Consider the following 25,208-nt stretch of genomic DNA (forward strand, 5'->3'; position numbering starts at 1 on the left):
TGTTGCTGAATCTTTTGCAATTTGTTCAATTAATATTGGAGAAGTCAAAGTAGAAAGATGGAGTTGGGAAGCTTTAGCCTTCAGCCACACAAACACACGGTGATTCCTTGTTTAACATTCCTGGAGGTGAAACTTTACTATGGATCAGAGCGGTCAAGCGAACATAAATCAGGACGGAATGTCAACCAGCAGGTTTTGGTGAGAAAATTGTGGTTAAAAAGTCGCTTCTTACCGGAGAAAAGCTGAGCTTGTGCCGTCCATAAAGCTGCCGTCGTCTCCCCTGAGACACTGCGCGTTAACACACCCGTGGAGACACCCCTCCGACTATCAGGTACTATTTAACTCACTAAAACACTAGCAACACAATAGAAAGATAAGGGATTTCCCAGAATTATCCTAGTAAATGTGTCTAAAAACATCGGAATCTGTCCCAATGCAATCGCGTTGTTTTTTTTTACTTGTTTTTTTCTTTGTTTTTTGATTTTTCTAGTCCGTCGCTATCAATATCCTCAAACACGAATCTTTCATCATCGCTCAAATTAATGGGGAAATTGTTGTTTTCTCGGTCCACATAGCACTTTTTGTTGGAGGCTCCCATTAAAATCAATGTGAGGAGCTTCCACATGTGTGACGTCATCGTCTGCGACTTCCGGTAGAGGCAGGGCTTTTCTCTCAGCACCGAAAGTTGCAAACTTTATCGTGGATGTTCTCTACTAAATCTTTTCAGCAAAAATATGACAATATCGCGAAATGATCAAGTATGACACATAGAATGGACCTGCTATCCCCGTTTAAATAAGAAAATCTAATTTCAGTAGGCCTTTAAAGGCCTACTAAAACCCACTACTACCGACCACGCATTCTGATAGTTTATATATCAATGATGAAATCTTAACATTGCACCACATGCCAATACGGCCTTTTTAGTTTACTAAATTACAATTTTAAATTTCCTGTTGAAAACGTCGCGGAATGATGACACGTGTTTGTGACGTTATTGGTTGGAGAGGACATATTAGCCCAGCGCCACTTACGGCTAAAAGTCGTCTCTTTTCATTGCGCAATTACACAGTATTTTGGACATCTGTGTTGCTGAATCTTTTGCAATTTGTTCAATTAATATTGGAGAAGTCAAAGTAGAAAGATGGAAGTGGGAAGCTTTTAGCCTTTAGCCACACAAACACACGGTGTTTCCTTGTTTAAAATCCCCGGAGGTGAAGCTTTACTATGGATCAGAGCGGTCAAGTGAACATGGATCATGTCAACCGGCAGTTTTCGGTGAGAAAATTGTGGAAATAAGTCGCCTCTTATCAGCGGAGCCAGCGTCCTCCTGCAGCTGCCGTGACTTCTCTCAGAGACTCTGGCGTCAACACAGCCGTGGCCACACCTCTTTGACTTTAAGGTACTATTTAACTCAATAAAACACTAGTAACACAATAAGCAGATAAGGGATTTCCCAGAATTATCCCAGTAAATGTGTCTAAAAACATCTGAATTGCTCTCACTGCCCTCACCTTTTTTTTTTTTCTGTCTAGGCCTTCACTCTAAATTTCTTCATCCACGAATCTTTCATCTTCGCTGAAATGAATGGGGAAATTGTCGCTTTCTCGGTCCGAATAGCTCTAGCTGCTGCTGGCTTATAGTAAACAATGTTCAGATGTGAGGAGCCCTACAACCAGTGACGTCACGCGCACATCGTCTGCTACTTCCGGTAAAGGCAAGGCTTCTTTATTAGCGACCTAAAGTTGCGAACTTTATCGTCGATGTTCTCTACTAAATCCTTTCAGCAAAAATATGGCAATATCGCTAAATGATCAAGTATGACACATAGAATGGACCTGCTATCCCCGTTTAAATAAGAAAATCTCATTTCAGTAGGCCTTTAAGAACAATTAATTAGTTTTTAGTATAAGTTTGCTGGTTTCAAGAAATGTAATGCAGAGTACATATCATTATGTCAAGATAATGGCTCTAAAATTTACTTAATTTCAGAATATTTTTCAACATATTGAGCAAAAAATGTATTTTTTTCCAACAAGGAAAGTGCACTTGTTATTAGTGAAAATATACTTGTTTTAAGGTATTTTTAGGTTCATTGAGGTTAGCTAATTAGGGACAGAGGACCCTATTGAATTTCTAGCGTTTTATTATTATTATTTATTCTTTATTACTATACCGCCGCCTCTTTGAGCTGTAATTTTAATTTTAACATGCTTCAAAACTCACCAAATTGGGGACATATCAGGACTGGCAAAAATTGTGATTTAATCAAAAAACCAAACCCCAAAACTCAAAATTGCGCTTTAGCGCCCCCTAGGTAGAAAACACAGACAAAACTGCCTCTAACTCCCAGTAGGAATGTCGTAGACACATGAAAAAAAACCTCTATGTCGGTCTCACTTACACCTATATTTCATACACTGACAACCCCCAGCAAAAATCAACAGTAAGTTTGCAATTCCCCCTTCAAAACAAAAGTTGGGTAAAAACTTCCTCAAGGTCTCCTACCAATGGTACATGTCCTGAACACCTCAACAGCAAGGCGTCCTTATAAAATGCCCAAGCCACTTTACAACTGTTATTACTATGAGACTGATGTATAATACATGTGTATACAACTTTTTATCTGCGTAATAATCCATCCATCTATATTCTACCGCTTATCCGGGCTTGGGTCGCGGGGGCAGCAGCCCAATCAGGGAAGCCCAGACTTCTCTCTCCTCAGCCACTTCCACCAGCTCTTCCCGGGGGATCCCGAGGCGCTCCCAGGCCTGCTGAGAGACATAGTCTCTTCAGCGTGTCCTGGGTCTTCCTCGTGTTCTCCTACCGGTGGTACATGTCCTGAACACCTCAGCAGCAAGGCGTCCTTATAAAATGCCCAAGCCACTTTACAACTGTTATTACTATTATTACCATTATTGTAATGATAATGGTAATAGTAAAAATAATTTTTTAAAAGTAATTTTTTTGTATGTACATGTTTAAATACTCTGTCCCGTCCATCGCTGCTTGCAGCTTTAATTGTACTTGTTTTGGAAAGTCTTGACAAGCTGAATTTTCCTGTTCTATTGGCAGATAATTTTGCTTAGTTCAAATAAAATACCCCTCATTTTTGTATTTTTTTCCCCTTGTTTTTGAACACTGACTTTTTGTAGTGTAAGAACTGTTCAATTTGCAAAAAGGAGAACACATTCTTCAGATATCCCTGAGAGGCAATCAAGGAGCGCGAAATACTGTATGTCCAGATTTTACACACCGACAATGAGAAAAGTGGCTCTGGAATATTGCACTCTAGTCCAACGTCGCAGAGTCTAAGAACGCACTTTTGTTTGATGTCCTTTGAATGTTTTGTGTTTCCTATTTAAGTATATTCTTGATATTATTTGTACTTCATGTTTTGGAGTTCTTGAAACACATTTCCGCTACAAGTATTTCGTAAAGCGGGCTTCACGGTGGCAGAGGGGTTAGTGCGTCTGCCTCACAATACGAAGGTCCTGCAGTCCTGGGTTCAAATCCAGGCTCGGGATCTTTCTGTGTGGAGTTTGCATGTTCTCCCCGTGAATGCGTGGGTTCCCTCCGGGTACTCCGGCTTCCTCCCACTTCCAAAGACATGCACCTGGGGATAGGTTGATTGGCAACACTAAATTGGCCCTAGTGTGTGAATGTGAGTGTGAATGTTGTCTGTCTATGTGTGTTGGCCCTGCGATGAGGTGGCGACTTGTCCAGGGTGAACCCCGCCTTCCGTCCGATTGTAGCTGAGATAGGCGCCAGCGCCCCCCGCGACCCCAAAAGGGAATAAGCGGTAGAAAATGGATGGATGGTATTTCGTAAAGCACTAACTCAGCGTGTCTAAATAAAAGACAGCAAATGTTAGCAAAACCTAGTTTTTTGTTTTCTTTCACAACCAGCCAGGTCACCAGTGGTGTCTCCGATTATCTTTGAGTGCTTAAAGGGGAACATTATCACATTTTCAAAAGGGTTAAAAACAATAGAAATCAGTTCCCAGTGGCTTGTTGTATTTTTATAATTTTTTTTCAAAATTTTACCGATCCCGGAATATCCCTAAAAAAAGCTTTAAATTGCCTTTTTTTCGCTCTCTGCGAAGACACTGTCCATTTTCCTGTGGCGTCATACAGTGCTGCCAATACAAACAAACAATGGCGAATAGCACAGCGAGATATAGCGACAATAGCTCGGATTCAGACTCGGATATCAGCGGCTTAAGCGATTCAACAGATTACGCATGTATTGAAACAGATGGTTGGAGTATGAAATTATTGAAAAATAAACTGAAGCTATTGAGCAAATAGCTATTGACGCTATTCATAGCCATAGCATGGCCGAAAAATGTGCAGACCAAACGATCAGGACTTTGGCATCTTGTGACACTGGATCAACTTAAATCCTTCGATTGGTAAGTTTTTTTTTCGCATTAAATGTGTGTGGAAGGAAACGTAATATAGCTGCAAATGCATCTGCAGGTTATCCATACATCTCTGTGCCATGTCTGCTTTAGCAAGGGGCGGTAAATAGCATGTTAGCATCGATTAGCGTAGCATGTTAGCATCGATTAGCTGTCAGTCAACATCAACAAAACTCACCTTTGTGATTTTGTTGACTTTATCGTTGCAAATGCATCTGCAGGTTATCCATACATCTCTGTGCCATGTATACTTTAGCACCGCCGGTAAAATGTGGAGACACTCCGGCACATTCAACGGGGGTCTGGCGGCAGACACTTTCGCATCTTCGGGCCAGTGGTGCAACTTGAATCCCTCCCTGTTAGTGTTGTTACACCCTCCGACAACACACTGTCGAGGCATGATGTCTCCAAGGTTCCAGAAAATTGTCGAAAAAACGGAAAATAGCAGAGCTGAGACCCGGTGTTTGTAATGTGTTGAAAATGAAAATAGCGGCTGTATTACCTCAGTGACGGCATGTTTTAACGTCATCGCCACAGAGCGATAAACAGAAAGGCGTTTAATTCGCCAAAATTCACCCATTTAGAGTTCGGAAATCGGTTAAAAAAATATATGGTCTTTTTTCTGCACCATCAAGGTATATATTGATGCTTACATAGGTCTAGTGATAATGTTCCCCTTTAACATAATGGGAAATTGAAAAACAAGGCTAGCAAGTGCTGCTTGCAGTTTTTCTATAAGGACGCGCCCTCGGAAGACGTAAAGTTAAATCATGAAATGCAAACTCACCCCAACAAAAGCGGTGCACGATTTATCCGAGAGAGTCTTGACACCAATTTCCTTCTTTGCTCGTATCTGCTTGCAACGGTAAGATCTCGGCCCCTTGCGTACTCCGACAGTTTGCGTGCTGTGTGCTGCACAGTCGTCATGTTAGTTTGGTCGACCACCACAAAGTTTACTTCCGTTTCTAAAGTCACGTGACTAAATACAAGCTAAGGCTGGGCGATATGGCTTTTTTTTAATATTTCTATTTTTAGGCCATGTCACGATACACGATATATATCTCGATATTTTGCCTTAGCCTTGAATGAACACTTGATGCGTATAATCACAGCAGTATGATGATTCTATGTGTCTACATTCAAACATTCTTCTTCATACTGCATTAATTTATGCTTATTTTAAACTTTCATGCAGAGAGGGAAATCACAACTAAGTCAAGTATATTTATTAAACAGTTATGAAGCAGTGGCACAAACATTCATGTCATTTCCAAAACAGAAAGTGCAAGATTGTTAGAGACATTTTAAAACAAGCTATGAGTGCACTTTTGTGCATGATGTCACTAAGATGACAAATAAATGATAAATGGGTTGTACTTGTATAGCGCTTTTCTACCTTCAAGGTACTCAAAGCGCTTTGACATTACTTCCACATTTACTCATTCACACACACATTCACACACTGATGGAGGGAGCTGCCATGCAAGACGCTAACCAGCACCCGTCAGAAGCAAGGGTGAAGTGTCTTGCTCAGGACACAACGGACGTGACGAGGTTGGTACTAGGTGGGAATTGAACCAGGGACCCCCGGGTCGCGCCACGCCGTCCCTTAAAACAACACTAAATTAAAGTGCACTTTTTGTACAGAACGCCACGACAATAGTTAAAAACAAATAAAGTGCACTTTTGTGCATGATGTCACACAATATATTTCAATAACTGTAAAAAAAAAATGAGCTGCATAATGTGACATCAAATCGCTATGTGGTAGGTTACTGCGGACGTTATCTCCTTATGTTGTTGACTTTTTTCATACGGTTTTGATGTGGAAATGGTTGCCTTGGCATTTTGTTGGTGTGGCACCGAATGGAGATGTTGACATGCAGAGTTTCAAGCACTCTTCATTCTCTCACAGGTGACTGTTCAAATGATGCTACATATTAGCAGTAATGCTACTTTATGTAGCAAAGCTTTTGCCCCACACTTGACAAATTACGGTTGTCTGTTCGACATATTCCCACTTGAAGCCAGTGTTAATTTTGACGGCAAAATTTGATTTAGTTTTAGTCATAGTCTTTTGACTAAAATGTAATTTAGTTTTAGTCATCATTTAGTTATTTCAATTGTTTTAGTCTAGTTTTAGTTGACGAAATATCATAAGATTATAGTCGACTAAAGGGTAATATGTAAACTTTCCCTTCAATTTCTGAAAGTCAAAGCAAAACAGCGGAAAAATCACCGATACAAGTCGTATTTTGATGAAAATCATGTCTCAAATTTAGTATTTCACGAGTAAGCCGTGTAATAAACGGGATAACGTTGAGTGAGTTGTATGTTGTGGAAAATGCTTACCTGTGTGTGGATTTCGGGGTGATTCGACTGTAAATGTCACTTCAAGTTTGTTGTGTTTTCCCCGTAATCTTCGCACTGCATTTCTTACACAGCGTCTTGTTATCTTTGACGTCAAATATAAAATTTCCCCATATGTCCTCTCTCCTCTTCCTCCCCGGCGTTGACATGTTGTCTTCTGCAGTCTCAAACGCAAACTACGTTTACGTAACTTCCTTACCACGTCGCTCTGATTGGTTCTCTTCCCAACTCCTCCCGCCTCTTCCTAACCAAATGAGTTCCGATTGGATCTCGTCTCTGGCAGACATTTTCGTCTCGTTTTTATTCGTTGACGAATATGTCAATACACCTCGTCATCGTCTTAGTCCACGTAAATAATTTTTTATTTAGTTATTGTCTCGTTTTAGTCAGAAAAAAAAGGTCGTTGACGATAACTATGACGAAAATTTTTCGTCAACAAAATTAACACTGCTTGAAGCCAAACCACCGCCAGATGATGGACTCCCTGCTGTTTTTCTTGGGAATTAATTTTTCCTACATTTGTTACCAGATTTGCACCCTCTCTTTCTCGTATTACCACTCGCACCACAGCTAACGTTACCCATGCTGCTACCTCTCTGCTCCACGAGGTATGTGATGTATGTAAGAAGGTGCGTTTGCTGTCTGTGAGAAGGAGAGAAAAGAAGGAGTGGGAAGAGCATGTAGTGTAATGCCAGCAGCTAAAAGCCACTGCGTGAGAACATATACTCGAATATCACGATATAGTCATTTTCTATATCGCACAGAGACAAAGCCGCGATATATCAAGTATATCGATATATCGCCCAGCCCTACTACAAGTGTTTGTCCTATTTGCAGTAATAAGTTGTGGACGGAAATGTTTTTCTGAAGAAGCCGAGTTTATTCAATCCTTCCCCTTCTCCTAATTCAATCTTTGTTTTTTGGACCGCCTTTTCAGCCAAACGACTTTAACTGGGCCATAGCAACATCTTGTTTCTGCACCTACCGCGTGTGATACCGGCCTGTTGCATGATCCAATTCCAGTTGGCTTGTAACTGTTGGACATTTGACAATAGACTACTTTAATATAGCGATGAGTTCATGGAGGACTCAGTAGCTGCAATGGATCCAGCTTGTTTGACATCAAAACAATCCTAAATCATTCGCCACCCTCCACCTAGATCAGTGTTTTTCAACCTTTTTTGAGCCAAGGCACATGTTTTGCGTTGAAAAAATCCGGAGGAACACCACCAGCAGAAATCATTAAAAAAACGAAACTCAGTTGACAGTAAAGAGTCGTCGTCGTAATTGTTGGATATGACTTCAAACCATAACAAGCATGCATCACTATAGCTCTTGTCTCAAAGTAGGTGTACTGTCACCACCTGTCACATCTCGTCCTGACTTATTTGGAGTTTTTTGCTGTTTTCCTGTGTAGTGTTTTAGTCCTTGTTTTGCGCTCCTATTTTGGTGGCTTTTAGTCTTGTTTTGGTATTTTCCTGTAGCAGTTTCATGTCTTCCTTTGAGCGATATTTCCCGCATCTACTTTGTTTTAGCAATCAAGACTATTTCAGTTGTTTTTATCCTTCATTGTGGGGACATTGTTGATTGCCATGTCATGTTCGGATGTACATTGTGGACGCCGTCTTTGCTCCGCAGTAAATCTTTGTTGTCGTCCAGCATTCTGTTTTTGTTTACCTTGTAGCCAGTTAAGTTTTAGATTCATTCTGCATCGACTTCCCTAAACTTCAATTCCTTTTCTTAGGGGCACTCACCTTTTGTTTATTTCTGGTTCAAGCATTAGACATCTTTTTACCTGCACTCTGCCTCCCGCTGTTTCCGACATCCATCCATCCATCCATTTTTCTACCGCTTGTCCCGTTCGGAGTCGCGGGGGGTCGCTGGAGCCTATCTTAGCTGCATTCAGGCGGAAGGCGGGGTACACCCTGGACAAGTCGCCACCTCATCGCAGTGTTTCTGACATCTACAAAGCAATTAGCTACCGGCTGCCACCTACTGATATGGAAGAGTATTACACGGTTATTCTCCCGAGCTCCAGACAGCACCAACACTCAACAACAACACTTCATTTGCAGAATATAATTACTGGTTTGCAAGAAATATTTTTATCCCAAATAGGTGAAATAAGATAATCTCCCACGGCACACCAGACTTTTTCTCCCGGCACACTAGGGGTTGAAAAACACTGACCTAGATGATTTATTAGCGCTTATGTTTGGTTTTAGATAAATGTAGCCATTATGTGTAGACTTGACCCCCTATTGCCTTATTCTTTTTAGACACAGAAGGCTCTTTCTGCAACCCATATTTATGCTGCCTTTTTCTAATATAGTAGGTTCTCTCCATTATAACTCCTGTAAATTGCTCCTTTTGGCTGATATCTGGTCACTAAATGTGGTTTCAAGGTTATCTATTTTAAATAGTTACACATATTAAACAATTAATCAAAGCAACAAAATATGAATCAAAATATTTTTATAGTTGATTAATCGTTGCAGCCCGAGTTGTCAGCTGGCACTGTATAGAAAATACAATTAAAAACTGTTAACTTCACCATTTTGGGGATGTGTCTCGCCCTCCTATTATATATAAAACGACTTTTTTTCTTATAATGTCCCTCCCTGACTTAGAACTGCACCTATCCATTATTTTTCTAATTCAGTGATTTAGCGATTAGTTTGTTCGATTAGTCGGATAAAACCCAATGCATATTTTAGGGAATATGCATGAATAAACAATAATTTTTATGCTTGCCATAACCTTCTTTCCTTTTTTTTTTTTTCTAACAAATGCACATCATCAACATTCAAATTGAACTTGTGTTCATGAATAAAAATAAAAAGTGAATTGCAGCGGTCCAGAAGAAACTATGTCCACAAATTTCAAGTCCCGGGCACTCCATGCGGTTCCAATTTCGTCTATTTTTATTAGTTACACTTATTAAACAATCAAGCAGCAGAATATAAATCCAAATTTTATTTTAATCGATTGATCGTTGCGGCCTTATATTGTCAGCTGGCACTATGTCTAAAATACAGTTGAATAGAATTAGCTTTATAATCTTAAGAAGGCGCCTTAATTATTGTAGACAAACATTTTTACTTATAATATCACACTTTGAATTAGTGCTTTATTTATCGATTATTGTAGTAATCTAATATTCTATCATTTAGTTTGTTTGATTTATCGAGTAACTGGAAGGAAAAACCCGTCATAGCCTTCGTTCGTTTTTTTCGGGAAAATAGCTGGAGTAAAATGTTTTTTTTCTTGCATAACCTTCATTTTATATTTCTAATAAATGTGCACCATCAATATTATAATTTGACTTTTAACATGTGTGCATTGATAAAAATTAAAAAGGTCTCCGCTGTTCGACGCCACACGGATCACACATTCTCATAAGCGTGCCCACATGGTGCGGCCCTGCAGAAACTGAAACTAAAAACGCCTATTTTAATTCCTGGGAATTCCTTTAGTTACATTCAAAACGATTAATCAAAGCAATAGAATAGAAATCCAAGCTTTTTAAAAATCTATTTAATCGTAATCTGAAGAACTGTCTGGTTATTTAAATTGCTTTTCTATTTTCCATGTGGCCCTAAGGCAGGGGTCCACAACCCATATTGGTGAAAGACCCGTATTGGACCAAATACAAATTAAAGCTGCAAGCAGCGTGGTCGGGTCCGGTCTGGCTGCTACCCCCGCGACCCAAGCCCTGGTCTTAGTCAGACCTACATAGAGGTTTTTGTTTCATGTCTCTATGACATTCCTAACAGAAGTTACAAGCAGTTTTGTCTGTGTTTTTTTCTAGGGGGCGCTAGAGCGCAATTTGGATTGTTGGGGTTTGGTTTTTTTATTAGATGGCAATTTTCTCCAGTCCTGGTGTGTGTAAAATTTGGTGAGTTTTGAAGCATGTTAAGGGGGTCAAATTACAGCTCTCGTTTCTGGATGTTGTTGATAAATGGCTTTCGCTTTGCATAGTAGAGCTTTAACTTGCACTTTGAAGCATTTTAAGGGGGTAAAATTACAGCTCAATGAGGCAAAAATGACATATTTTAGGAAACATTGCGCAGGGGTTCTTTGAAGGCGCGTAAAATCAAAACCGGAGCAGTAAACTCTTTGGATAACTTTTAATCAGAAGGGTTCAATCTCTCTCCTGTGCGAGTTTGAAGCCGAAACAACAAACGCGCTCAGAGGAGATAATGTTTAAAGAAAGGTGACGGGTTTTTACAAAACTTTTGTTTTGAAGGGGGAGATTGCAAACTTCCTGTTGATTTTTGCTGGGGGTTGTCAATCTATGAAATGTAGGCCTAAGTGAGACCTACATAGAGGTTTTTGTTTTATGTCTCTCCGACATTCCTACCGGAAGATACAAGCAGTTTTGTCTGTGTTTTCTTCCTAGGAGCATTTTTTTTCTCTGTTTTATTCAAAAATTGTGCTCGAGCGCAATTTTCAGTTTTGGGGTTTGGTTTTTTATTCGATCTCAATTTTAGCCAGACCTGATGTGTGTGTCAAGTTTGGTGAGTTTTGAAGCATTTTAAGGGGGTCAAATTACAGCGCAAAGAGGCAAAAATAGCATTTTTTGCGAAGATTTTGCTTTGAATGGGTTTTTGCAAAATTTTGGTTGATTTTTGCCCTAGAAGGTAAAATTATGAAATCTTGGTCCAAGTCAGCCCTACATAGAGGTTTTTGTTTCATGTCCGTACGACATTCCTAACAGAAGTTACAAGCAGTCTGTTTTGTTTTTGTTTTTTTCTAGGGGGCGCTAGAGCGCATTTTTTATTTTAGGGGTATTATTTTTTTATTAGATGGCAATTTTCGCCAGTTCTGATGAGTGTGTGAAATTTGGTGAGTTTTGAAGCATGATCAGGTGGTCAAATTACATTTCGAAGAGGCGGCGGAATAATAATAAAGAAAGAATAAAACCTTACAGTTTCAATACGGTCCTTTGGAGTCCTTTTGCAATGGTGGACAATGTGAGACAAAGAAGAGGCAAAAACCACGTCCTTCTGTGGCAGCGTCGGAGAAAGTTTAACATGTAAACAAACTGTTGCATCACAGTCCACGCAACTATGGTGAGTTCAAGGACCGCCAAAATTAGCCAGACAAAACGGGGCTCGCCAAATACTCGCTTCTGTGTTGCATAAACACAAACATATTAAACAGCAGGGTTTTCTAACAGTTAGGAAGGTGTGTGTCATGTTTGTCCTCATACAGAAACCATATTAAAACAAAAAATATATTTTTCCCCTTAATTTTTTTTCCATTTTCATTTATGCACCTAGCCTAAGTAGCACAATAGCATCGATTAGCTTATAGTCTAGCAGTACAGTGACCAACTATGCCTGATTAGCACTCCACACAAGTCAATACCATCAACAAAGCTCACCTTTGTGCATTCAAGCACAGCATAAAACGTTTGGTGGACAAAATAAGACAAAAAAGAGGCAAAAAACTCATCTTTCTGTGGCAGCGTTGGAGAGAGTTGTACATGCAAACAAACTGTCGCGTCACCGTCCACACAACTACTGTGTGTTCAAAGACCGCCGGAACTAGTCGGACAAAACGACGTTCGCCAAATACTCTCATCAATAAAGCATAAACATAAACATATTATACAGTGGGATTCCTAACAATAGGAAGGTTTGTGCCATGTTTGTCCTTACACAGAAACCATATTAAAACAAAATATATTTTTTTCCCCATATTTTTTTTTTCCATTTTCACACATGCAGCTAGACTAAGTAGCACGTTAGCATCGATTAGCATACAGTCTAGCAGTGCAGTGACCAATTATGCATGATTAGCACTCCACACAAGTCAATAACATTAACAAAACTCACATTTGTGCATTCACGCACAGCATAAAACGTTTGGTGTACAAAATGAGACAAAGAAGGAGTGGCATAAAACACGTCTTTCTTTGGCAGCGTCGGAGAAAGTTGTACATGTAAACAAACTGTCGCCTCACAGTCCACTCAACTACGGTGAGTTCAGGGACCGCTGAAATTATTCGGACAAAATGGCGCTCGCCAAATACTCTCATCAGTGACAAATTAACACAAACATATGAAACAGTGGGATTTCTAACAATTAGGAATTTTTGTGTCATGTTTGTCCTCATTCAGAAACCATATTAAAATAAAAAATATATTTTTCCCCCCAATTTTTTTTTCCATTTTCATACATGCACCTAGCCTAAGTAGCACAATAACATCATTTAGCTTACAGTCTAGCTGTGCAGTGACCAAATATGCCTGATTAGCACTCCACACAAGTCAATACCATCAACAAAGCTCACCTTTGTGCATTCAAGCACAGCATAAAACGTTTGGTGGACAAAATGAGACAAAGAAGAGGCAAAAAACTAATCTTTCTGTGGCAGCGTTGGAGAAAGTTGTACATGTAAACAAACTGTCGCGTCACCGTCCACACAACTACGGTGTGTTCAAGGACCGCCGGAATTAGTCGGACAAGACGACGTTCGCCAAATACTCTCATCAATAAAGCATAAACACAAACATATTAAACAGTGGAATTTCTTACAATTAGGAAGGTTTATGCCATGTTTGTCCTCATACAGAAACCATAATAAAACAAAAGATGTATTTTTCCCCCTATTTTTTTTTCCATTTTCATACATGCAGCTAGCCTAAGTAGCACATTAGCATCGATTAGCATACAGTCTAGCAGTGCAGTGACATCAACAAAGCACACCTTTGTGCATTCACGCACAGCATAAAACGTTTGGTGTACAAAATGCGACAAAGAAGCAGGGGCATAAAACACGTCTTTCTGTGGCAGTGTCGGAGAAAGTTGTACATGTAAACAAACTACTACTACTGAATTTAGTAGGACAAAACTGCGCTTGCCAAATACTTTCATCAGTGAAGCATAAACACAAACATATTAAACAGTGGGCTTTCCAGCAATTAGAAAGGTTTGTGTCATGTTTGTCCTTCTATAGAAACCATATTAAAACAAAAAATATATATTTTCCCCTGTAATTTTTTTCCATTTTCATACATACAGCCAGCCTAAATAGCATTTTAGCATCGATTAGCTTGCAGTTTATTACTGCAGTGACCAAATATGCCTGATTAGCACTCCACACAAGTCAATAACATTAACAAAGCACACCTTTGTGCATTCAAGCACGGCATAAAACGTTTGGCGGACAAAATGAGACAAAAGGAGTGTCATAAAACACGTCTTTCTGTGGCAGCATCGGAGAAAGTTGTACATGTAAACAAACTACTACTACTGAATTTAGAAGGACAAAACTGCGCTCGCCAAATACTTTCATCAGTGAAGCATAAACACAAACATATTAAACAGTGGGCTTTCCAGCAATTAGAAATGTTTGTGTCATGTTTGTCCTATAGAAACCATATTAAAACAAAAAATATATTTTTCCCCCTAATTTTTTTCCATTTTCATAAATACAGCCGGCCTAAATAGCATTTTAGCATCGATTAGCTTGCAGTCTAATACTGCAGTGACCGAATATGCCTGATTAGCATTCCACACAAGTCAATAACATCAACAAAGCTCACCTTTGTGCATTCACGCACAGCATAAAATGTTTGGTGGACAAAATGAGACAAAAGGAGTGTCATAAAACATGTTTTTCTGTGGCAGCATCGGAGAAAGTTGTACATGTAAACAAACTACTACTACTGAATTTAGTAGGACAAAACTGCGCACGCCAAATACTTTCATCAGTGAAGCATGAACACAAACATATTAAACAGTGGGCTTTCCAGCAATTAGGTGTGTGTCATGTTTGTCCTTCTATAGAAACCATATTAAAACAAAAAATATATTTTTCCCCCTAATTTTTTTCCATTTTCATACATACAGCCGGCCTAAATAGCATTTTAGCATCGATTAGCTTGCAGTTCATTACTGCAGTGACCAAATATGCCTGATTAGCACTCTACACAAGTCAATAACATTAACAAAGCACACCTTTGTGCATTCAAGCACAGCATAAAACGTTTGGTGGACAAAATGAGACAAAAGGAGTGTCATAAAACACGTCTTTCCGTGGCAGCATCGGAGAAAGTTGTACATCAGTGACGCATAAACACAAACATATTAAACAGTGGGCTTTCTAACAATTAGGAAGGTTTGTGAAATGTTTGTCCTCCTACAGAAACCATATTGAAACAAACAATTTTCCATTTTCATACATTTTTGAAAAAGCTCCAGGGAGGCACTAGGGCGGTGCTAAAGGGGTTGCCGACCCCTGCCCTAAGGCTACTTTCACCATAATTGTATTCCTGAACAGTTGTCAACAGACGGGGTGTGTGTGTTTTGTGTTGTAGGTGTCAAAGCAGCGGAAGAAGAAGATGAAGAACGACAGCACCCGGCTAACGATGAGCCGAGTTCCAGCCCAAAGAAACCGCGTCTGCACAACGTAGACGCGGATGGCCTCTCTCCACGGGAGGAAGCAGACGCCAAAGGTGAGTGATGAAGATTTTCAGCAAATGGTCACATTTGCTAATGGCAACTCTCGCCGTGTTGATAATAAATCATACTTGCCTTGGTTGCAAATAGCAGCACAGCAGCAGGAGACCATTGTTGTCCCTCAAGATACAAAGTAGATAAATGGCTTTTTTTAAGGCACTCAGATCCTTTTCTTGGCTCAGAATGGCAGGTTGCTAAGTCGTAAAGGTGTCAAGAGATCAAAAGCAGTAGCTTTTCACAGTACCACCCTTGGAGCAGGTAATTGTGCACTAAAAGCTAACATTTTTGTCAGATAGTGTTTGTATGGAGTATTTGGCTCATATGTTACAGAACTGAAACCAGAATGAAACATGGAGATATGGTGTGTAGAGTGAAATACCAGAGTTTGTTCATATATACCAGGGGTGTCGAAAATATGGCCCGTGAACAGGTTTAATCCGGCTCACGAGTTGAGTTTGCCAAGTATAAAAGATGAGCTGCAATTTATTTTAGTTAACTTGCAGTGTGTATATTGTACATATTACATATTGTTATGAAAGTTTCTGTTACTACGTTATATGTATATACTCGCAGTGTGTATATTGTACATATTACAAATTATTATGAAGGTGTCTGTTACTACATTATATATATACTTGTAGTGTGTATATTGTAAATATTACATATTGTTATGAAGGTGTCTGTTATTACATTATACATATACTTGCAGTGTGTATATTGTACATATTACATATTGTTATGAAGGTGTCTGTTATTACATTATATATATACTTGCAGTGTGTATATTGTACATATTACATATTGTTATGAAGGTGTCTGTTATTACATTATATATATACTTGCAGTGTGTATATAAAATGTTGATGGAGGACTTTGAAGGCGACAAAGCCGACTCCCATTACCTGCATCTTCCAAGCGTTTTTTTTTTAATCTTCTTTGAAATCCTATATAAAAAAAAAAAAAATTAAGGGGGTGGGGGGTTCCTATCTCTCACAATGACTGTGAAGGATAGGCACAATTCAAAAAAATTGCAGTTCCCCTTTAACAATGAAGAGTGAGTCAACTTTGTCTGGAGAAACAGACTCAAAGCGGGTGGACAAGTTTAGGATTTATTTACTTTACCACACAAAGAATAGCTTCATTTGTCTTGGTGAGTTTCCAGTCAGACAGAAGAGTCAAGACGGCCATGGCTTCTTAAGTGGCGCTGGTACAAACAATGTCTCGTTCTTTGCTCTCAAATGACATTCAAGTCACTTCCCACTGTTTCTGCTCAGCAAAGTACACTTCTCTTCATAGTTGAATTCATTTGCAGGTTAACGTGCTGGTATGACGCCTCACTATGTGTGTAGCTGTCTCCATCACACCCCACGCTCCCCATGGTAGAAACTTAAAGCTTGGTTTTGCACTGTGCAAATGAAACCGGTTTCAAGTCCACTTCACAGGTTCAGGGTAGTTGGATAACGTGCTTAGTTTTTTTAGTTAACGTAACAATGTTTGCTCAGCCTGTGTATTCTTCCAAATTCTCAAATCATAGCATTCGGTGGAAACATGCCGTCAGATCTTGAGCCGCATTTCCACCAACGAATACATGAATTGATTAACGTGGACCCCCGACTTAAACAAGTTGAAAAACGTATTCGGGTGTTACCATTTAGTGGTGAAATGTACGGAATATGTACTGTACTGTGCAATCTACTAAAAAAAGTTTCAATCAATCAATCAGTCCAGCTACTGTATTTAATTCAGTGGCGCAGTTGGGAGAGTGGCCGTGCCAGCAAACTGAGGGTTCCTGGTTCGATCCCCAGTTTCTGCCAACCTAGTCACGGACATTGTGTACTTGAGCAAGACACTTCACCCTTGCTCCTGATGGGTGGTGGTTAGGGCCTCCTTGCATGGCAGCTCCCGCCATCAGTGTGTGAATGTGTGTGTGAATGGGTGAAAGTGGAAATAACGTCAAAGCGCTTTGAGTACCTTGAAGGTAGAAAAGCGCTATACAAGTACAAACCCCGTTTCCATATGAGTTGGGAAATTGTGTTATGAACGGAATACAATGATTTGCAAATCCTTTTCAACCCATATTCAATTGAATGCACTACAAAGACAATATATTTGATGTTTAAACTCATAAACTTTATTTTTTTTTGCAAATAATGATTAACTTAGAATTTCATGGCTGCAACACGTGCCAAAGTAGTTGGGAAAGGGCATGTTCACCACTGTGTTACATCACCTTTTCTTTTAACAACACTCAATAAGCGTTTGGGAACTGAAGAAAATAATTCTTGAAGCTTTGAAAGTGGAATTCTTTCCCATTCTTGTTTTATGTAGAGCTTCTGTCGTTCAACAGTCCGGGGTCTCCGCTGTCGTATTTTACGCTTCATAATGCGCCACATGGGAGACAGGTCTGGACTGCAGGTGGGCCAGGAAAGTACCCACACTCTTTTTTATGGAGCTGTTGTAACACTAGTCTTGCTGAAATAAGCAGGGGCGTCCATGATAACGTTGCTTGGATGACAACATACTGTATGTTGCTCCAAAACCTGTATGGACCTTTCAGCATTAATGGTGCCTTCACAGATGTGTAAGTTACCCATGCCTTGGGCACTAAAACATCCCCATATCATCACAGATGCTGGCTTTTTTAACTTTGCGCCTATAACAATCCGAATGGTTATTTTCCTCTTTCTTCTGGAGGACACCACGTCCTCTGTTTCCAAATATAATATGAAATGTGGACTCGTCAGACCACAGAACACCTTTCCACTTTGCATCAGTCCATCTTAGGTGAGCTCGGGCCCAGCAAAGCCGGCGGCATTTCAGGATATTGTTGATAAATGGGTTTGGCTTTGCATAGTAGAGTTTTAACTTGCACTTACAGATATAGCGACCAACTGTAGTTACTGACAGTGGTTTTATGAAGTGTTCCTGAGCCCATGTGGTGATATCCTTTACACACTGATGTTGGTTTTGGATGCAGTACCGCCTGAGGGACCAAAAGTCTGTAGTATCATCGCTTACGTGCAGTGATTTCTCCAGATTCTTTGAACTTTTTGATGCTTTTACGGACCATAGAAGGTAAAATCCCTAAATTCCTTGCAATAGCTATTTGAGAAATGTTGTTCTAAAACTGTTCGACAATTTGCTTACAAATTGGTGACCCTCACCCCATCCTTGTTTGTGAATCACTTAGCCTTTCTTGGAAGCTGCTTTTATACCCAATCATGGCACCCAACTGTTACAAATTAGCCTGCACACCTCTGGGATGTTCCATATCAATCAATCAATGTTTATTTATATAGCCCTAAATCACTAGTGTCTCGAAGGGCTGCACAAACCACAACACAAAACACAACGACATCCTCAGTAGAGCCCACATAAGGGCAAGGAAAACGTACACCCAGTGGGACTTCGGTGACAGTGACAATGATGACTATGAGAAACCTTGGAGAGGGAAATTGTGTATAAGTGGATTGATGAGCATTCCTCAACTTATCAGTATTTATTGCCACCTTTCCCAACTTCTTTGTCACGTGTTGCTGGCATCAAATTCTAAAGATAATGATTATTTGCAACAAAAAAAAATGTTTATCAGTTTGAACATCAAACATGTTGTCTTTGTAGCATATTCAACTGAATATGGGTTGAAAATGATTTGCAAATCATTGTATTCTGTTTGTATTTACATCTAACACAATTTCCCAACTCATAAGGAAACAGGGTTTGTATAACCCATTTACCAATAATTCTGATCAGGCTTACGTTTTCTAGGTTTTATTTTTTGAAATTAGGGCTGTTAAACGTTTGAAATATTTAATCGCAATTAATTAAGATTTTTCCATACTTAAATCATAATGAATTGCGATATTTCGTATCTAAAGTTTTTTATTTATCTTTGGATCGCACATCCCCAGGGTTTTTTCAGGTCCTCGTTTGCGATGGGCCCGAAACAACAGAAGAAGAAGACAAAGAACAGCAACAGTTGTGTCATCAAAACTATTTTTTCGTGGTCAAGAGTTCTCTTCTGTTTTTAATGTCCGGAGACATTTATTGGTTTTCCATCGAGAATTCAAACATTGCTCTTCTTGTGTTGTTGTTGTGCCAGGTGTGCAGTCTACGCATATGTCCAGACTTTAAACAGGGAGTAGAGAAATTAGATTTCCCCTTGTTTTAATACCCATTTTCGATTTTTTTTTTTTTAAATAATTAAATTACATAATGGATAACGATCCATTTTCCGTTTTTTGTTTTTTTAGGTGTCTATATTGGGTACGTACTGAAAGATTTATTTAGAATTGTTTATCAACATATAACAATAGATATCAACTTTTTGTATGCGCTAAAACATTCATTTATGATTGTTCATCAAAATTTAACTATAGATGTCAACATTGTGTATGTGCTGGAAGATTAATTTGTGATTGTTTATCACAATATAACTATATATGTCAACATTTTATAAGTCCTGAAGATTTATTTATAATTGTCTCTCAAAATATAACTATAGGTGTCAACATTGTGTACGTTCTGAAAGATTTATTTGTAATTGTTTATCAAATTCTAACTATAAATGTCAACATTTTGTATGTGCTGGAAGATTAATTTGTCATTGTTTATCAAAATATAACTATAGATATCAACATTGTGTAAATGCTGGAAGATTCATTTATGATTGTTTATCAAAATTTAACTATAGATGTCAACATTTTGTATGTCCTGGAAGATTAATTTATGATTGTTTATCAAAATATAACTAAAGGTGTCAACGGTGTGTATGTGCTGAAATATTAATTCATGATTGTTTATCACAACATAACTATATATATCAACATTTTGTAAGTCCTGGAAGATTTATTTTTAATTGTTTATCAAAATATAACAACAGATGTCAACATTATGTATGTGCCTAAATATTCTTTTACAATTGTTTATCACATTATACCTATAGGTGTCAACATTGTGTATATGCTCAAAGATTTGTTTATGATTATTTATCAAAATATAACTTTAGATATCAACATTTTGTATGGGCTGGAAGATTAATTTATGATTAATCATCAAAATATAACTATAGATTTCAACATTGTGTATGTGCTGGAAGATTCATTTATGATTGTTTATCAAAATATAACTATAGGTGTCAACATTTTGTATGTACTGAAATATTTATAATTGTTTTTCAAAATATAACTGCAAGTGTCAACATTGTGTATGTGCTGAATTTTTTTTTGTAATTGTTTATCACAATATAACTATAGATGTCAACGTTTTGTAAACCCTGGAAGATTTATTTATAATTGTTTATCAAATTATAACTGTAGATGTCAACATTTTGAATGTGCTGGAATATTCATTTATGATTGTTTATCAAAATATAACTGTAGGTGTCTACATTTTGTATGTACTGAAATATCTATAATTGTTTTTCAAAATATAAGTACAGATATCCACATTGTGTATGTGCCTAAATATTTATTCATGATTTTTTATCAAAATATAACTATAAGTGTCAACATTGTGTACGTGCTGGAAGATTTATTTATGATTGTTTATGAAAATATAACTATAGATGTCAACATTTTGTATGTGCTAGAAGTTTCATTTATGATTGTTTATCAACATACAACTACAAGTGTCAACATTGTGTATGTGCTGAAAAATTTATTTGTAATTGTTTATCATAATATAACTATAGATGTCAAGATTTTGTAAGTCCTGGAAGATTTATTTATAAATTTATATCAAAATATAACTATAGATATCAACATTGTGTATGTGCTGAAATATTCATTTATGTTTGTTTATCACAATATAAGTATATATGTCAACATTTTGTGTATGCTCTAAGGTTCATTTATGATTGTTTATAAAAATATAACTATAGGTGTCAACATTGTGTATGTGCTGAAATATTTATTTATCATTTTTTATGAAAATATAACTATAGATTTCAACATTTGGTATGTGCTGTAAGATTTATTTATGATTGTTTATCAACATATAACTATATATCAACATTGTGTATGTGCTGAAAGATAAATTTATGATTTTTTATCAAACTAACTATACATATCAACATTGTGTATGTGCTGAAAGATTAATTTATGATTGTTTGTCGAAATATAACTATAGATATCAACATTGCGTATGACCTGAAAGATTAATTTATGATTGTTTATCAAAATATAACTATAGATATTAACATTTTGTATGTTCTGCAAGATTCATTTATGATTGTTTATCAAAATATAACTATAGATATCAACATTTTGAATGTGCTGAAATATTAATTTATGATTGTTTATCAAAATATAACTATACATGTCAACATTGTGTATGTGCTGAAATATTCATTTATAATTGTTTATTAAAATATAACTATATATGTCAACATTGTGTACGTGCTGGAAGATTCATTTATGATTGTTTCTCAAAATATAACTAAAGGTGTCAACATTGTGTACGTGCTGAAAGATTTATTTGTAATTGTTTATCAAAATATAACTATAGAGGTCAACATGTTGTATGTGCTGTAAGATTCATCTATGATTGTTTTTTTAAATATAACTATAGATAGCAACATTGTGTATGTGCTGGAAGATTCATTCATGATTGTTTATCGCAATATAACTATAGGTGTCAACATTTTGTATGTGCTGCAAAATTCATTTATGATTGTTTATCAAAATATAGCTATAGATATCAACATTGTGTATGTGCTGAAAGATTTATTTACGATTGTTTATCAAAATATAACTATAGATGTCAACATTTTGTATGTGCTGAAAGATTAGTTTTCTCAAGGTGTTTTATATCGTCCATTCTTAACATGTACAAGACATCAGAACTGAAATTACATTTTCGGCATGATTGTTGTCTTTGGTAAAAACCAAACTCTTTTAGGTTTTACTCACATTTGATTTTTTTTATTTGGACTCGTTGATTTTGTGGTTTTTGAAACACCCGTAGCAAACGTGTTTTGTACTAAAGGTTAAAGGTATATCAAACAAACCTTTAACAAAGTAATCACTGCAAACGCATTTATTCTTCGACTATACTCCCTCGGACAACTGTTCTTGTTCCTTGTTTCCTAAAATCTTCCACTCGTCAGCCCTTCTTGACAACCTTCCGAGGAACTCTGAAGAAAAGTTTATCCTTTTCGCCACTTGAACGGTTCGTACAGCCGAAAACGACACAAGCATAGAGCTTTTTTTTCTTGGAGAAAGGCTAAATGGCGCTTATTACCTCTTGAGAACAGAGCTAGCTTGACCACCACGCTTATTTGGTGGCTGGGATGGGATGTCAGTGAAATCAAAGCAATTGTTGACAAATGAATTTGTCGGCGAAAGGATTTTACTGTCGATATTTGTTGACAATATCGAAGAATTTAGTAGCAAGATGGCACTCCTTTCTTTGGTTAACTATGAAAGGGTACTGAACAGAGCAAGGTAGTTGAACAAATAACTACACACACACACACACACGATAAAGACGATTAAAAGATTTTTTTGTACCAAATCCGAATGTGTCCCAACTAGCGATGTCCGATAATGGCCTTGTTGCCAATATTCAATATTCCGATATTGTCAAACTCTTAACTACCGATATCAACCGATACCGATATATACAGTCGTGGAATTAACACATTATTATGCCTAATTTTGCTGTGATGCCCCGCTGGATGCATTAAATAATGTAACAAGCTTTTCCAAAATAAATCAACTGAAGTTATAGAAAAAAATGCCATATTTATTATTGAAGTCACAAAGTGCATAATTTTTTTTTAACATGCCTCGAAAAAGCAGTTCGGAATTTGGGACATGTTCTCACTGAGAGCGCATGAGGAGGTTGAGGTGGGCAGGGTTCGGAGGGGCGGGGTCGAGGTAGGGGGGGAGCGGGTGGTGTATATTGTAGCGCCCCGGAAGAGTTTGTGCTGCAAGGGATTCTGGGTATTTGTTCTGTTGTGTTCATTTTGTGTTACTGTGCGGATGTTCTCCCGAAATGTGTTTGTCATTCTTGTTTTGTGTGGGTTCACAATGTGGCGCATCTTTTTAACAGTGTTAAAGTTGTTTATATGGCCACCCTCAGTGTCACCTGTATGGCTGTTGACCAAGTATGAGTACATTCACTTGTGTGTGTGAAAAGCTATAACTATTATGTGATTGGGCCGGCCCGCTAAGGCAGTGCCTTTAAGGTTTATTGGCGCTCTGTACTCTTCCCTACGTCTGTGCACCACTCTGTACAGCGGCGTTTTAAAAAGTCATTAATTCTACTTTTTTAAAACCGATACGATAAATCCCGATATTACATTTTAAAGCACTTATCAGCTGATACAATCGGCAGTCCGACATCTCTTGTCCCAACTTTGAAGAACTACTATTCATTCTTCAAAGACTGAGACACCAACTGGAGGGATTCTTTATTTGGACACCCAATTACGCGGAGCGTTAGACGAGTAAACCGACTAATTTGTTACGCCCAATGTGTGGCCTTACAATAACCGAAACCAACCCTTTTGGTTCTTGAGAATGTTTTTGAACGCAGAGCATACAAAAACCGAGGTGTCAAAGCATTTGCAAACGTACCCTGGTCATTCAATGACGATCCTTAATGAACTCTTCTGGCCTTTCTTCTTCCAGCTCATGACTTGAAGTGTGACTTGTGTGGAGCTCGCTTCCAGACCAGACGCGCCATGTCCAGCCACGCCCGCTCTCACCAGCCGCAGGGGGCTTCAGAAAGCGGCGACCAAACTGCCAAGGATTACAATGTTCACCGCCACAGAAGCTCGTCTCACCTGGAGTCACCCAAGAGCGCCTCTCTGCTGGACTCCCACAATCGTGAGGACCTGGATGGAAACTTTGACGTAAAACCGATATCCCTTTCCGTGTTGACCCGAGTGGTCAAAGCGGTGCCACCCTCCTGCGTCTCTACACCATCTCCTGGTGCCTCTCCGGTTCTGGCCCATCCCAGCTCGCCTTTGTCGCTAGTGAGGAAAGCCCCCATCTCCTCGTTACTGCCCGCGTCTTCCCCCTTGCGCTCCGCAGAACACAAGGCTGCGGGGATGAAAAGCTTGACCTCGAACTTCTCCAACCCACCATCTAAACCCATCTGGGCCCCGCAAGAAAACGACGCTCCTCTCAACCTCAGTGAGTGTCTGTTTTTCGATTGATTGTTTATTGGCTTTTGTCTATAAATCCCGCTCTCCACATGCAGCCCTGGAGGTGGATCCCAAAAAAGACATCGTCTGTCAGCTGTGCGGCGCCTGGTTTGAGACCCGTAAAGGCTTGTCCAGCCATGCGAGGGCCCACCTGCGTCACTTTGGCGTGGAGTACTCCGAATCCAAAGGCTCGCCGATCGCACTCCTGAACCAGCTCATCGACACCGACGAGTTCAAGCACAAAGCCGGCGAATTCAAACTCGACACTGAAACACGAGGCGTCGCCGCAACGCTCTCCTCCCTAAAGAAGCCTCCTCTCAGCCTGGCGTCCACCGCTCCATCCGGAATCTACAAGGTGACCACAGCTGGAGGCGGGTCCACTTCCAAAGCTACCTCTTCCTCCTCGTCCTTCGGCCCGCCGGCCAAGCGTCTAAAATCGTCTTCAATGCAGGTCTTCCGCCTCAGCAGTGGTGAGATCATGGCCCTCCCACAAAGTGAGTTGTTCAGAGGAATCAGGAAAACTAGAGATGTCCCGATTAAATTTTATGGTTTCAGATCCGATTCCGAGTCCCGATCTGGTACTTTGTGAGTAGATTAGCGAAAATGATAACGCAGTAACATATTTTTATAAAGCTTATCTTATTGAATTTAAAATGTACCAATATTGTTGTAAATTAGGGATGTGCGATTCCACTGATCTTTTTTTCAGATCCAATACAGAGTAAAATCCAGGCTGGTATAGGCTATACCTATCGGATACCTAATTGTGCAAATATACCTAATGTGTCT

At 38.7% G+C, this 25,208-nt stretch overlaps 1 protein-coding gene across 5 annotated transcripts in view; it reads left to right on the forward strand.

The window, feature by feature from the left end:
• The window catches only part of wizb (WIZ zinc finger b), a 170,719-nt gene that overhangs the window by 62,169 nt on the left and 83,342 nt on the right, over positions 1-25,208 (forward strand). For all 5 annotated transcript variants that reach the window (XM_061885421.1, XM_061885422.1, XM_061885424.1 and 2 more), the window contains exons 9-11: positions 15,124-15,261; positions 23,902-24,408; positions 24,476-24,913. In XM_061885421.1, the coding sequence (XP_061741405.1) occupies positions 15,124-15,261; positions 23,902-24,408; positions 24,476-24,913 (1,083 nt within the window). The remainder of the gene's footprint in view (positions 1-15,123; positions 15,262-23,901; positions 24,409-24,475; positions 24,914-25,208) is intronic.

Source organism: Nerophis ophidion, linkage group LG23, assembly GCF_033978795.1.
Source record: "Nerophis ophidion isolate RoL-2023_Sa linkage group LG23, RoL_Noph_v1.0, whole genome shotgun sequence".
NCBI lineage: Eukaryota > Metazoa > Chordata > Actinopteri > Syngnathiformes > Syngnathidae > Nerophis > Nerophis ophidion.